Below are 13,288 nucleotides of genomic sequence, written 5' to 3' on the forward strand. Positions count from 1 at the left end.
GGTTCTGGGAACTGAACCCAGGTCCTCTGCAAGAGTAGCAAGTGCTCTTTACTGCTGAGCTGCCTCACAAGCTCCCTGGAGATTATTTTTCAATCACAGCATGATGGTTTGAAGCAAGTCAAGGCACCATTTGCCACCTAGAGGCAGTGTTCTGTAACTGCAAGTTCTCATGGGCAGGATTCAAAGTTGAATCTTGTATTTATCTTGAATTTAGAGGTTCAGTTTATGGCTGAAATGCCATATTGAAACATTCAGTATGACCAGCCTAGGTGTTCTGCAATAAGAGACATGCAGGAAATAGTAAATTTCTACTTATAGAAACTGTAAAACAGAAGGGAAACTGTGTGGTACATGATTGATTATCAAGGGTGCTGTAGTGCATTGTGGGTCTACAACTAACATGCCAGCATCTCTGGCTTGTGTGACTTGGGCAGGGGAGCAGTCTTCTTTAGCCCACGGAATTGAGATGTGCCCAGGACACAAAACTTGCATATTTAAAGTTAACCCCAGGTTGGCTGTTCTTTTCATCTTGATTTATAAAATCGGTGGCAGCTTCTAAAGATTAAAATCTGCCACCACAGTCATGTGAGGTTAATCCCAGCACTTGGGAGGCAGAGGCAGGGGAATCTCTGTGAGTTTGAGGATAGCCTCGTCTACACAGCAAGTTCCAAGCCAGCCAAGACTTCGTAGTGAGACCCTGTCTCAAGAAAACAAAATGACAAATTGCAATTAACAAAAATTAGTTTCATCCTAAAGTAACAGTTATATGCCACAGATGCACCCCACATTTATAGATTTGGTTGCCAGCTTGCTGTTAGGTCGTTTTAACTTAGTGCCATACCGTTCAACGTACCTGGGTTTTCATCTGGAGCATGATCCAATGAAGCAGGTATAGAATTGCATCATGGCGGACACATTCCTAGACATGCACTCTGCAGTCCCTTGGTGGCTTTGGGGGAAGGATGATTACAGAAACATCAGTCACTTGTCTCCATAAATGTTTTATAATGCAAATTGAATGTGATGAAATATTAAAAATATCATTAATTATTGAAAAGTTCAGTCTCTGAACCTGGCCACATCCCACATTATGCCGCAGGCTTAAAGGAGCGATTTAGAAACTTGAAGTTATAAAATGAGACTAGTGGGGAGCGCTGGGATTGAGGACCTGGGGGCATCGCCACCAAGTTACTCTCTATTCTGAATTGTTAACCATTTTCAGCTCTTCCATTAGGGTGACAGTTCATCCATTCTGTTTCGGGGCCCGTCACAGGCTTCCTGACGTCCTGCAGCGTGCTCTGCCTAGCATTTATATTCCTATTGTGTTAAGAGAAAAAGGCAATGTATTTTAAACTAGGAGTTTTATGAACTCAAAATATTGGGATAAAATCGCTTTCTTTATTCTTGCAATTTTATTACTAAAACCTTAAAGAATGAACATAGGTGAGTATGAAATATTATTAATGGAAAGTTGAACTAATAGTTCGTATTTTTAATTTTTAATTTAATTTATTTCTTATTAGTGTGTCAGGGGTGAGTGCACACAGCCATGGTGCACAAGTGGAGGTCAGGACAACTGTGTAGAATTGGTCCTCTCCTACTTTAGATGGGCTCCAGGGCTCCAACTCGGGTCATTAGGCTTGTGCAGAAAGTGCCTTTACCCACTGGATCACTTTACCAGCCCACAGTTTGTATTTTAAAATGAAAGATTAGAGCCAGGTACAAGTGGTGCTTACCTGTAATCTCAGCAGCGGGGAGGCTGAGGCAGGAGGATTGAATGTGAGGCCAGCCTGGGCTACATTGCCTGTCCTTAAAAAAGGGGGGGCTAGGGACTGGAGAAATGGCTCAGCAGGTAAGAACATTGGTTGTTCTTGCAGAAGACCTGGGTTTGAATCCCAGCACCCACATGGCACCTAACAACTGTCGGTAACTCCAGCCCTAGGGGATCTGACAGCCTCTTTTGACCTCTGTGGACATTGCACAACATGGGTGCACTTACCTACATGCAGACAGTACACACATACACATAAAATAAAATAATTAGCTGGGCGTGGTGGCGCACACCTTTAATCCCAGCACTCGGGAGGCAGAGGCAGGCAGATCTCTGAGTTCAAGGCCAGCCTGGTTTACATAGTGACTCCAGGACAGCTGGGGCTACAGGGAGACCCTGTCTCAAAAAGACAAATACATAAATAAATAAACAAATAAATAAATAAAAATTTAAAAATGGGGGGCCCTAAACAAGAGATTGGTAGCAAGCAGTGGTACGTTCAGAGTTTACGTGAACATAGAACGGCCTGTGTGTTCAGAGTTTGCTTGCACTTACAATGGCTTGTTTGCCTCATACTGATCCCTCCAGTGTGTCCCAGCTTCCATCCTAGTGGTGGTTTATGTATAAGGTTCTGGAGGAAGACTCTGAGGTCTCATGATGAGGTGAGATGCCCAGCCCCATTGCACCGTGGAGCTTCCCTCTGTTCTGTAAACAAGGCTGGCCCATGCTGTGTGTGAGGCTTATGCAGTCCAGCAGCGCCAACAGCCAGCCCGGCTCCTGTGCCATCCTGTCCTGCTGCCCTGGAGGAGAAGGTCACATTTGCTGACATATCTGAGTTCTCTTCTCTGTCAGGTCTCCTGTCTCAGGAGCAGCTTGTGGGAGAGGAGTCAGTCTTGTACTCTGTGACCTGGGATAGGTTTCATGTGGGGCCCTGTAATAGCCAAACCAGTTTGCCTTTTTCCAGATGCTTAATCTTTTTGAACCTGGTTGACTCATGTGTTGACTCATGATTTTTCTTCTGTGTGTGTGTCTGTGCGTGTGTGTGTGTGTACATGCCTCTATGTGTGTCTGTCTCTGTGTACCTGTGTGTGTATGTGTGTGCCGGTGTGTACGTGCATGCGTGCGTGCGTGTGTAGCCCAGAAGTCTACTTCAGGCGTTTCTCTGCTGTTCATCTTATTTTATGGGACAGGGTCTCTTCTTGAAGTGGAGCTCACTGCTTGTCTGGACTGGCTGGCCCGCAAGCCCCTGGGCTCCTTCTGTCTCTGCCTCCCACAGAGGGATTGCAGGCATGTGCTACCGTGTCCAGCTTTTCAAGAGTCCTGGGGATGTGAATTCAGGTCCTCACTCTTAACCCTGTTAGCACTTTACCCACAGAGCCATCTCCCAGTCCTGCCTCTGGCTTTTCTAGCTAAAAACCCTCCTGCCAGGGGCTGGAAAAATGGCTCAGCAGTTAAGAGCACTGGCATGCAGAGGATCCGGGTTCGATTCCCAGCACTCACATGGTGGCTACCACCAGCGTCTTCCATAACTCCCAATTCCAGGGGATCCATAGAGGCCCCCTCTTGGCCTCTGTGGGCAGTGCATGCATGGATACACTTTACATACGTATGGGCAAAACACTAATACACATACAAAGAATAAATAAAATAAAATAAAAAATCCTCCTGCCAGAAACTGCCATCACCTTGCCACTGGCTAAAATCTCCAACCCCAGGAAGCTGAAGTAGAAAGATTGCTGAATTCGAGGCCAGCTGGGCTACACAGCAAGTGCTTGGCCAGTTAGACATACGTAGCAAGACTCTGTCTCAAAAAAAGGGGGGGGGGCTCACGTTATTTGTGACGTGAGTGAGTGTGTTCGTATGCATGTCTGAGCGTGTCTGTGTAGTTGGGGTGGGGCTGAACCCAGGACCTTCTCCATGCGACACAAATGTTCTACCACTGAGCCTACATTACAGTGCCTGCAGAACACAGCTTGAGTCCATCCAACCAGTAGGCTCACCATCGTGGAATCATTCTTCATACTATTCATTCTCAGCTCCCCAGGTTGGCTCGGTTGAAGCTTTCCCTGGTTAATATGTATCCGGGGCTGTGATGTGAGGGTTAGCACTCTTGTGAAAGGAAAGGAAGTCTGGGCTGGGAGATGCAGCCTGTCATCACAGGAAGTTCCGCACCACTAACTGGGGATGGGTCAGGGTGTTGTTGGCCCTAGTGGGGGCCAAGCCCAGGCAAAACAGTGTATGTGGGCCAGATTTTGATAGATAATGAAGTAAGCAGAGCCCAAAATGGCAGGTGTTTCCTAAACTCAAAAGTAGTGCTTTGCTGGACGTGGTGGCAATTGCCTTTAATCCTAGCACTCAGGAGGCAGAGGCAGGCACCGATCTCTGTGAGACTGAGGCCAGCCTAGCCTACATAGTGATTTCCAGGTCACCTGAGGTTACAGGGAGACCCTGTCTCAAAAAGACAAAAAAAAAAAAGGTAGTGCTTCTAGGGACAGGAGGGAAAAGACCAGCACATGCCTTCAGTCCCAGCACTTGGGAGGCTGAGGCAGGAGGCTCATGAATTTTGAGGGCAGCCTGGGCTATATAATGAAGTCCAGACCAGGCTGGACTATATAACATGGTAAGTCTTTGAAAAAAAAAAAAAAAAAAGACAAACCCCCATGATTATAGATATAAACCACCATGTCCAGCTCACAGGGGGTTATTCTTTTTTATTTATTTTGAGATGGGTCTTACTATATAGCCCTGACTAGGCTGGAACTCAATATGTAGACCAGGCTGGCCTTTAACTCACAAAGCTCCACCTGCTTCTGTTCCTTAAGTGCTAAGATTAAAGGTGCTAATTGGTGGTTGAACCCCCACCTTCAAGACCTAAAAACCACATCAATGACCAGCACAGCAAAGGACATTGGTGTAGTACTGGCACTTTTATCTTGGGGGTAATCAATAGCTACCTAACTGGACTTAAAGCCCACTCAATGGGGGGAAACTTGTACTATAACCTATAAACTCATACTATAAACCTAGCTGTGCTGGATGGCTTTAGTGTCAACTTGACACACCTGGGTTGAGGGAGCCTCAATCAGGGAATTGCCTCTTGGACTGGCCTGTGGCCATGTCTGAGGGGCATCTTCTTGATGAGTGATGTGGGAGGGCCCAGCCCACTGTGGGTGGTGCCACCCCTGGGCAGGTGGGCCTGTGTTGCATAAGAAAGCAGGCTGAGCAGGGGCCAGGGGAGCAAGCCAGTAAGCAGCGTTCCTCCATGGCCTGTGCTCCAGTGTCTGCCTCCAGGTTCCTGCCTTGGGCTCCCTGAGGAACTGCGACCTGGGAGTTGTAACCTAAATAAACCCTTTCCTCCCCAAGTTGGTAGTGGTCAGAGTGTTTTTTCACAGCAATGGAGAAACAAACTAGGACACTAGCTAAATACATGTATCTGGAAAGGCCATAGATCTTAGAGAAAACTCCAAGGCTGTCACATCCCTAGACAAATGTAATATGGATCCTTAAATCTACAGACAAATATCCCAGTCACCACCCATCAAAGACACTTCTTTTTCAAGAGACAGAGATAATTGCAGAGTTCCACAACTGGGAACACAACAGAGATTGTGTGTGAATTGCCCAAGCCTAAGTGGCACATCTAGGATGCAACCTCTACACCTAAGGCTCAAGGAACACAGAACAGGGGTGAGGAGGACACTAATGCGTCTTTCAGTTCTCATCAATGAAGCTCCCTCATGCAACAGATGCCAGGAACGCAAAAGATCGCAGATGGCCAAAACGCATAGGAGTCTACAGAGTGTGGGTCTTTGGACAGGACTCCTGTATTAAAATCTACCCACCCAGGGCTCAGGGATCATTGTGGAAGAGGGGGTGGAAAATTTTGAGTTAGGGAGGAGGTTTGTGTCTGGCTCCTGGGACTCTTCTCATACAAACCTTCAGCAATGGTGTCAGCATGCACAAGACCCTTGCAAACTTAAGCAGACAAAAACCCAGCACAGAACTGGAAATGAACAGCAGGCCCCAATCTTAGTCTCAGCCGATTACTGCTGGGTGAGAATAAGCTGATCATCTTAAAGGGAGGGACTCTAGATCGGCTGACTAAAACTCCAGTGGATGAACTTGCATTGAGGGACATCTGGAGACACTAACTTTACCTTAACACAAATAACAGAAGGTATGAACCCTAGTGGTGGGGCTTTGGGAGGATGCCACAGGGGAAGGGGGTATAAAGATGATTTTCTGTATGAAATACACAAAAATTCAATAAAAAAATTTAAAAATGTACTAACCAGCTGGACATGGTGGCCCATGCCTTTAGTCCCAGCACTTGGGAGGCAAAGGCAAGCAGATCTCTGAGAAATCAAGGCCAGCCTGGTCTACATAATTGAGTTTCAGGCCAGCTGGGGCTATAGGGAGACCCTGTCTCAAAAAGACAAAAACAAAACAAAACAAAAAACCCCCCAAAAAACAGTAACCTGAAAAAAAATGAAATAAAAAAATAAAGGTGTGCACCCCAACACCTGTCAAAGATGGTTATTCTTAAACATCTGTTAAAAATTTTTAAAAGATTTTTGTATATATTTTAATGCTACATTCATAATTTTCTATTAATAAGCACTGTTTCACATTTTTGTTTATAGTGCTCATTTTAAATGATGTAGCAATTAAATAATAGTAATTATAAAGAAAAGAGACCATTTTTCTTTGTAAACTTTCTGTGATGGGCTGAACACAGGTTATCTATAGCTGTGAGAAATTCTCCCAATTTCTAGAGTAGTTTGTTTCTTTCTTCAGGCCTCTTCATGGATTAGGATAATTTCTGAAGCACTCACTCTAGAATTTAGAATCTCATCTCATTAAACGTTAAAACCAAAATGTGTTAGAGGCAGGAGAGGACTCAGTATTTAAGAGGACTTGCTCCAAAGTCATGAGGACCAGAGTTCAGATCCCAGCATCCACGAACAAGCTGGTGTCCCTGCAAACACCTGTAAGCCCAGCTCTGTGGAGACTGGAGGATCACTGGGACTTGCTGGCGTCCAGTCTAGCCAAGCTGTAAGCACCGGGTTCAGGGAGAGAGACTCTGCCTCAAAGGAACAGGTGGAGATGGTAGAAGACACTTGACCTCTACACACCTGCATAGGGAATGTACCCACACACAAAGGTGTGTGTGTGCTCAGATATACATAAGTCAATTAAATTTTAAAAATAAGTGTTATATTCTGAAAGGGTGTTTTTTTGTATCTTTTTAAGACAAGAGTCTCCCTGTACCCCCAGCTGGCCTGAAACTCGCTATGTAGGCTAGGCTGGCCTCAATGTTACAGAAATCTGCCTGTCTCTGCCTTCTGAGTGCTGGAATTAAAGGCATGCACCACCATACCCAGCTCAAGAGTTTTATTATTTGAATTTGTTGTTTGTGTGGTGTGTGTGTGTGTGTGTGTGTGTGTGTGTGTGTGTGTGTTGTGGTTCATCATGACACCATGCGGTGCATATAGAGGTCAGACGCTAACTTTCTAGTGTCATTTCTCTCCTACCTTTACATGAGTTCTGGGGATCCAAATCAAGGTCCTCAGGCACCCTCTGTGCCCTCTGAGCCATCTCTACCTACTGAGCCATCTTGACAGTCCCCAAGTTTTATGACTTGATCAGCAGATATGGGCTGGGGGTGTCACTCAGTGGCCCAGTGCCTAACATGCATGAGGCCCTGGGTTTCATTCCACAGTGAGGTTAAAATGGAACAGGAACAGTAACAGACGCATCTTCAAAGACACAGCGTTTAAAACAGCAGTCCTGATCTCATCAATTTTTTTCCCCCCAATGCAGTTAACAAGCACAAGCCATGGCTCGAACCCACATACCACGGAATAGTTACTGAAAATGATTACACGGTGCTTCTCGATCCTCCCCTCATCGCCCTGGATAAGGATTCACCTCTGCGCTTTGCAGGTAGGATGGCCAGCTGTTCGCTGTTGGCAAATTTGGCCTGGATGGGAAGCTTCTCGTGCCTGCCTGGGTTACCGAACCCTTAAGCGAACATCTTCATAGCTGAAGGCTTGTGGCTCCGGGCACCACATCTTCTCCTTTCCATAGGAGAGGTAGCTGACGAAAATCTCTTCGGATAGTTGAAGAGGAAGATACTTGTCTTCCTTGCATCATTACGTGCTTTGCCTTGATGCACCTAGCTAGATAGAATCTAGAGCAGTGCTTCTTAGACTTCTGTGTGCACAGATGACATGAACACTTCTTCAGTGTGGACTTGATGTGGGGAGACCAGGGGGCTCTGGGCCCTGCAGTCTCAGTTCTTTTGAGGTGCTCAAGAGCCAGAGACTCCCAGCACCATAGGTCTGTATAGACTCTGTGTATCTGCATAGACTTAGGAAAGGTGAGCGTTCTTTGTGACGAGATAGTTTTGGCATAGATTTTCTTTCTCTTTTTAAAAATTTCGTATGATGTTATGTTATATAAGGGTCATGTTCACACAATTATACAAATGTACATTGCACTTTGAACTCATTTCCCATTTGTATTTTTTTAAAATATTTTATTATTTTTATTTTATGTGTATGAGTGTATTACCTGCACGTATATGAGTGCACCCGTGTCATGCAATGCCATGGAGGTCAGAAGAGGATATCTGAGTCCCCTGGAACTGGAATTAAGGACAGTTCATCGCCACTTTAGTCTTTTTGAGACAGGGCCTCCCTGTAGCCCCAGTTGGCCTGGAACTCAAAATGTAGACCAGGCTGGCCTTGAGCGCACAGAGATCTGCCTGCCTCTGGGATTAAAGGTGTGGGCCACCATACATAGCAACTTTTTATTCTGAGAAGAGGTTTTGCTACCCAGTAATCCAAACTGGCCTCAAATCTGTCATCCTCCTGCCTCAGCCTCCTGAGTGCTGAGATTGCAGGTGTGCACCTCGGCACCTGATTTAAAGAATGAATAAGGGTTCAAGTCCCAGCACCCACATGGCAGCTAGCAACAGTCTGTAACTCCAGTTCCAGGGGATCTGCGCCCTCTTCTGACCTCCATGGGCATTGTACAACATGGGTGCACCTACCTACATGCAGGTATAACATTCATACACATAAAATAAAAATAATAAATAAAATATATTTTTTAAAACCCATTAAAATATAGAGCTAGAGAAATGGCTTAGAAGTTAAGAGTACACACTTTTCTTCCAGAGAACGCCAGCTCAATTCCCAGCAACCAAATCAGGCAGCTCACAGCCACCTGTGACTCCAGCTCCTGGGGCATCCAACACCTCTGCTTCCAAGGGCACTTGTACTCAAGTGCACAGACACCCACACACTCACATATTACACATAGTTAAATAAGTTGCAAAAAATTGTTTTTCAATATAGCGCTAAATGTCACATGCATAAGAAGGAACTGTAACTACTAGAAAAATATGGTGCAAACCAGACATGGTGGCCTATGCCTTTAATTCCAGCACTTGGGAGGCAGAGGTAGGTGGATCTCTGTGAGCTCAAGGCCAGCCTGGTCTACATAGTGAGTTCCAGGCCAGCTGGGGCTACAGGGAGACCCTGTCTCAAAAAAACCAAAATAAAACAAAAGATTACACACACACACACACACACACACACACACACACACACGGTGTGTACATTAACACATATCTACTTGTCTTTTCTGACTCTGAGGCACACACAGATGAGCTGATGCAAGACCAGATCTGATTTGGAAAGTGTGGCTAAATGTCAACAATGCAGGAAAATTATCGTGATTTCATGATTAAAATATCCAAAGCTACAGATTTGTCTTAGTAAAGAAGTTACAATCTTTTTTTTTTTTTTTTTTCTTTTGGTCTTTTTGAGACAGGGTCTCCCTGTAGCCCCAGCTGACCTGGAACTCACTATGTAGACCAGGCTGGCCTCGAACTCACAGAGATCCGCCTGCCTCTGCCTCCCAAGTGCTGGAATTAAAGGCATGCGCCACCACGCCTGGCCAAAGTTACAATCTTTTAAAGTAACTCAAGTTAAACATTTATTCACTCTTTTTTTTTTTTTTGGCATGCATGAGTATATTGCCTGCAGGTGTTTAAGTGCACCTGTGTTGTCAGTGCCCTTGGAGGTCAGAAGAGGGTGTCAGATCCCCTGGAACTGGAGTTATGGATGGTTGTTAGCCACAGTGAGGTTATTGGGAATCAAATCCGGGTCCCTCTGTAAGAACAGCCAGTGCTCTTAACCACTGAGCCATCTCTCCAGCCCCTTTTAATGGGGTATTAATGGAGTTGCTTAGGGTATGTTTTTGAGTTGATTCATATACATTCTCTGCATTTTAAGAAGTGACTTGGAGCTGGGCGTGGTGGCACACACCTTTAGTCCCAGCATTCAGGAGGCAGAGGCAGGCGGATCTCTGTGAGTTCAAGGCCAGCCTGGTCTACATAGTGAGTTCAGGTCAGCTGGGACTACAGGGAGACCCTGTCTCAAAAAGACAAAAAAAAAGAGAAGTGACTTGGGAGCCAGGTATGGTAACATATGCCTTTAATCCCAGCACTTGGGAGGCAGGGGCAGGGGAATTTCTGTGAGAATGAGGCCAGTCTAGTCTATATAGGAAGACCCTGTCTTAAAACCAAACCAAACCAAACCAAACCAAACAAACAAACAAAAAAGTGGCTTCGGGACTGGAGAGATGGCTCGATGGTTAAGAGCAGTGGCTCCTCTTACAGAAGACCCAGATTTGGCTCCCAGCACCTATGGTGGTTAACAACTGTACATAACTCTGGTTCCAGGGCTCTGATGGCCTCTGGCCTCTGTGAGCACTGCACAACAAGGGTGTACTTATATACATGTAGACAAACAATCACATAAAATAAAAATAAATAAACAAGAAAAATGAAACCTAGCTGGAGAGATGGCTCAGTGGTTAAGAGCACTGGCTGCTCTTGTAGAGGACCTGAGTTCAGTTCCCAGCACCCATGGCGACTGTTTGTAACTCCAGTTCTAGGGGATTCAATGCCCTCTTCTGGCCTCTACAGGCACTACACACGTGGTAAACTTACATACATGCAAGCAAAACAGTCATTCACATACTCAAAAAAATAAAATTAGGGGCTGGAGAGATGGCTCAGCAGTTAAGAACACTGACTGTTCTTGCAGAAGACCCGGGTTCGTATCCCAGCACCCACATGGCAGCTAACAACTGCCCATAACTCCAGTCCCAGGGGATCCAACAGCCTCTTCTGTCCTCCACGGGCATTGCATGACATGGGTACACTTACTTACACGCAGGCAATATACGCATACACTTAAAATAAAAAATAATAAATAAAAATATTTTTTAAATTGTTAAAAAACATAAAATTAAAATAAACCTACAACTAACAACTTCATAAAAAATAAATAAAATAAAAAACCAGGACTGCCACCTCCTTCCCATTGCTCATTCAGGAGTTGAAGGGGAAGTCAGTTACCCCTCCCACCCAATCAGTGGACCCTAGCTGCATGTGGGGGAGGGGCTAAGGATATATAAGCCAAGAACGCCCGTAGGCCCCTCTCTCACCATTTTCTGCAGCTGTTGGGAAGCCACAGGATCTGTGTTTGAGTGTGGACTTTCCAGTGCAGCCATAAATGGCAGGGGGGGGCGCCCACTCCTCTGTAAATAAACCTCTACCCTATGCTCTGTTTAAAAATAAAAAAGAGCCAGGCGTGGTGCCACACGCCTTTAATCCCAGCACTCGGGAGGCAGAGGCAGGGGGATCTCTGTGAGTTCAAGCACAGCCTGGACTACATAGTGAGGTACAAGACAGCTGGGGATACAGGGAGACCCTGTCTCAAAAAGACCAAAAAAAAAAAAAAACATGAATTAAGTAATTTGATGATCATGAGATGCCTTATATTGTATGAGGGAGGAATACTGAGTAATATTGTGAGCAATGCTGCATGCTACTGATTTCTAAACCTATATTGTCTGAACTATATGCACTTACCACAATATTTTTTGTCTCTCCTTAAAGGGAAACCAAGTACACAGCTTTCATTGGTTCCTGACATTATATTTTGTAATAAGCTTTGTGCATTCTCCCATCGAAAACGTCATTGGCTGTAATCAGAAGATAAATCTGCCAGAAAGGAGATTAAAGAATTACCCAATTTCATGGGCTCAGGTAAGATATCATAAATAATATGTAATAGTATTTCATATTGACATCATTGGAAAGAGACAGCATAGAGAACTTTGTGTCTTTAGGCAGGCCCAAATAACGTATTTAAACTGAAACAGAATTTACTAAACTTTGTTCTCTGAAATGTGTAAATAAGTAATGATTTTGAATTTATACAGAAAACCCCTACAGTAAGATTACACTTATAAAGAATTAAAATTTTTTTCTGTATTTGTAAAACAAACAAAAAGCCTTCTTCTTAGCAAACAGGACAGTATAGTTATGGAGGGACTCAGAGAAAAGGACCAGTGTTTTACAACGCTACCAAACACTGAATCTCATATCTACATAAAGAGGGAACTCCAATTAAGTGTGTGATCAAATAAAAATGGAGATCATGAAAACTTCTCTTATTTATGAGAGATGTTTATTAATGCAAAAGAAAATCCTCTTCATCACTGTTTGTCAAACAAGCAGAGGACTAGTTGTCAAAAAACAAAAAGAAAAAAAATTGCATAAAATGAATCTGTCCAAGCCAGGCATGGTGGTGTATGCCTTTAGTCCCAGCACTCAGGAGACAGCGGGAAGAGGATCTTTGTGAGTTCAAGGCCAGCCTGGTCTATATAGAGAGTTCCAAGCCAGCTAGACACAGGGAGACCCTATCTCAAAAACACAAAGAAAAAAATTTGTGCAAAGAAATGAACATAATTACAAGAATTAAAGAGGAGGCAGAGAATAATTTAATTTTTAAAAGACATTGTCTCCCTCTATAACCTGTGCAGGCTTGGAATTTATTATATAGATAAATGTGACCTTGAATTCATAAACATACACCTGTCTTGCATGTGCTAGGAATAAAGGCTTGTGCCACGATGCCCAGGACTCAGGCAAACCTAAATTTGTCCTAAGACATAATCCATTCTTGATAAATTCATTGGCAGCTCTTGATTAGGAAAAGAAATGAAAAGCAGAATAAACCAAGAACTCAAAACATTAAACACAAATAGTAATCCCTGATCACATGAGCAATGAATGGAAGAGAACATTCTCAAAGGAGTATTACTCTCCAAAAAATACAATATAGAAATGCCCCCGCCTGCGGGGACCCTGTACAGGTAAAGCTCGAGGGGGACCACTCCCTGAAAGGAAAAACGGGCAACGGGCAGGAGACGGAGCCCAAGCAAGTCCACTTGCCAAGGGTCGCTTTATTGTATTGCAAGCTTTTCTTATATACAGTTTGTATTTAGAAGGGGTTGAAGAAGTTGGTCAAAAGGTTACAGCATTTTTATGGGTATGGGGTGGGACTGAGCAACGTGACTGACCACCAGGTGATCCAAGAGATTACTGCATGGCTTATCTTTTCCGAGAACTGTTTGCAAGGGGATGAGAAA

General features: G+C 44.4%; 1 protein-coding gene across 7 annotated transcripts in view; it reads left to right on the plus strand.

Moving 5' to 3' along the window:
* LOC103733222 (beta-catenin-interacting protein 1) overlaps positions 1–13,288 on the plus strand; it is a 150,413-nt gene that overhangs the window by 90,951 nt on the left and 46,174 nt on the right. For all 7 annotated transcript variants that reach the window (XM_029562938.1, XM_029562945.1, XM_029562955.1 and 4 more), the window contains one exon: positions 7,595–7,717. In XM_029562938.1, the coding sequence (XP_029418798.1) occupies positions 7,595–7,717 (123 nt within the window). The remainder of the gene's footprint in view (positions 1–7,594; positions 7,718–13,288) is intronic.

The sequence above is a fragment of the Nannospalax galili genome, unplaced genomic scaffold, assembly GCF_000622305.1.
Source record: "Nannospalax galili isolate Female #2095 unplaced genomic scaffold, S.galili_v1.0 scaffold870, whole genome shotgun sequence".
Taxonomy (NCBI): Eukaryota; Metazoa; Chordata; class Mammalia; order Rodentia; family Spalacidae; genus Nannospalax; species Nannospalax galili.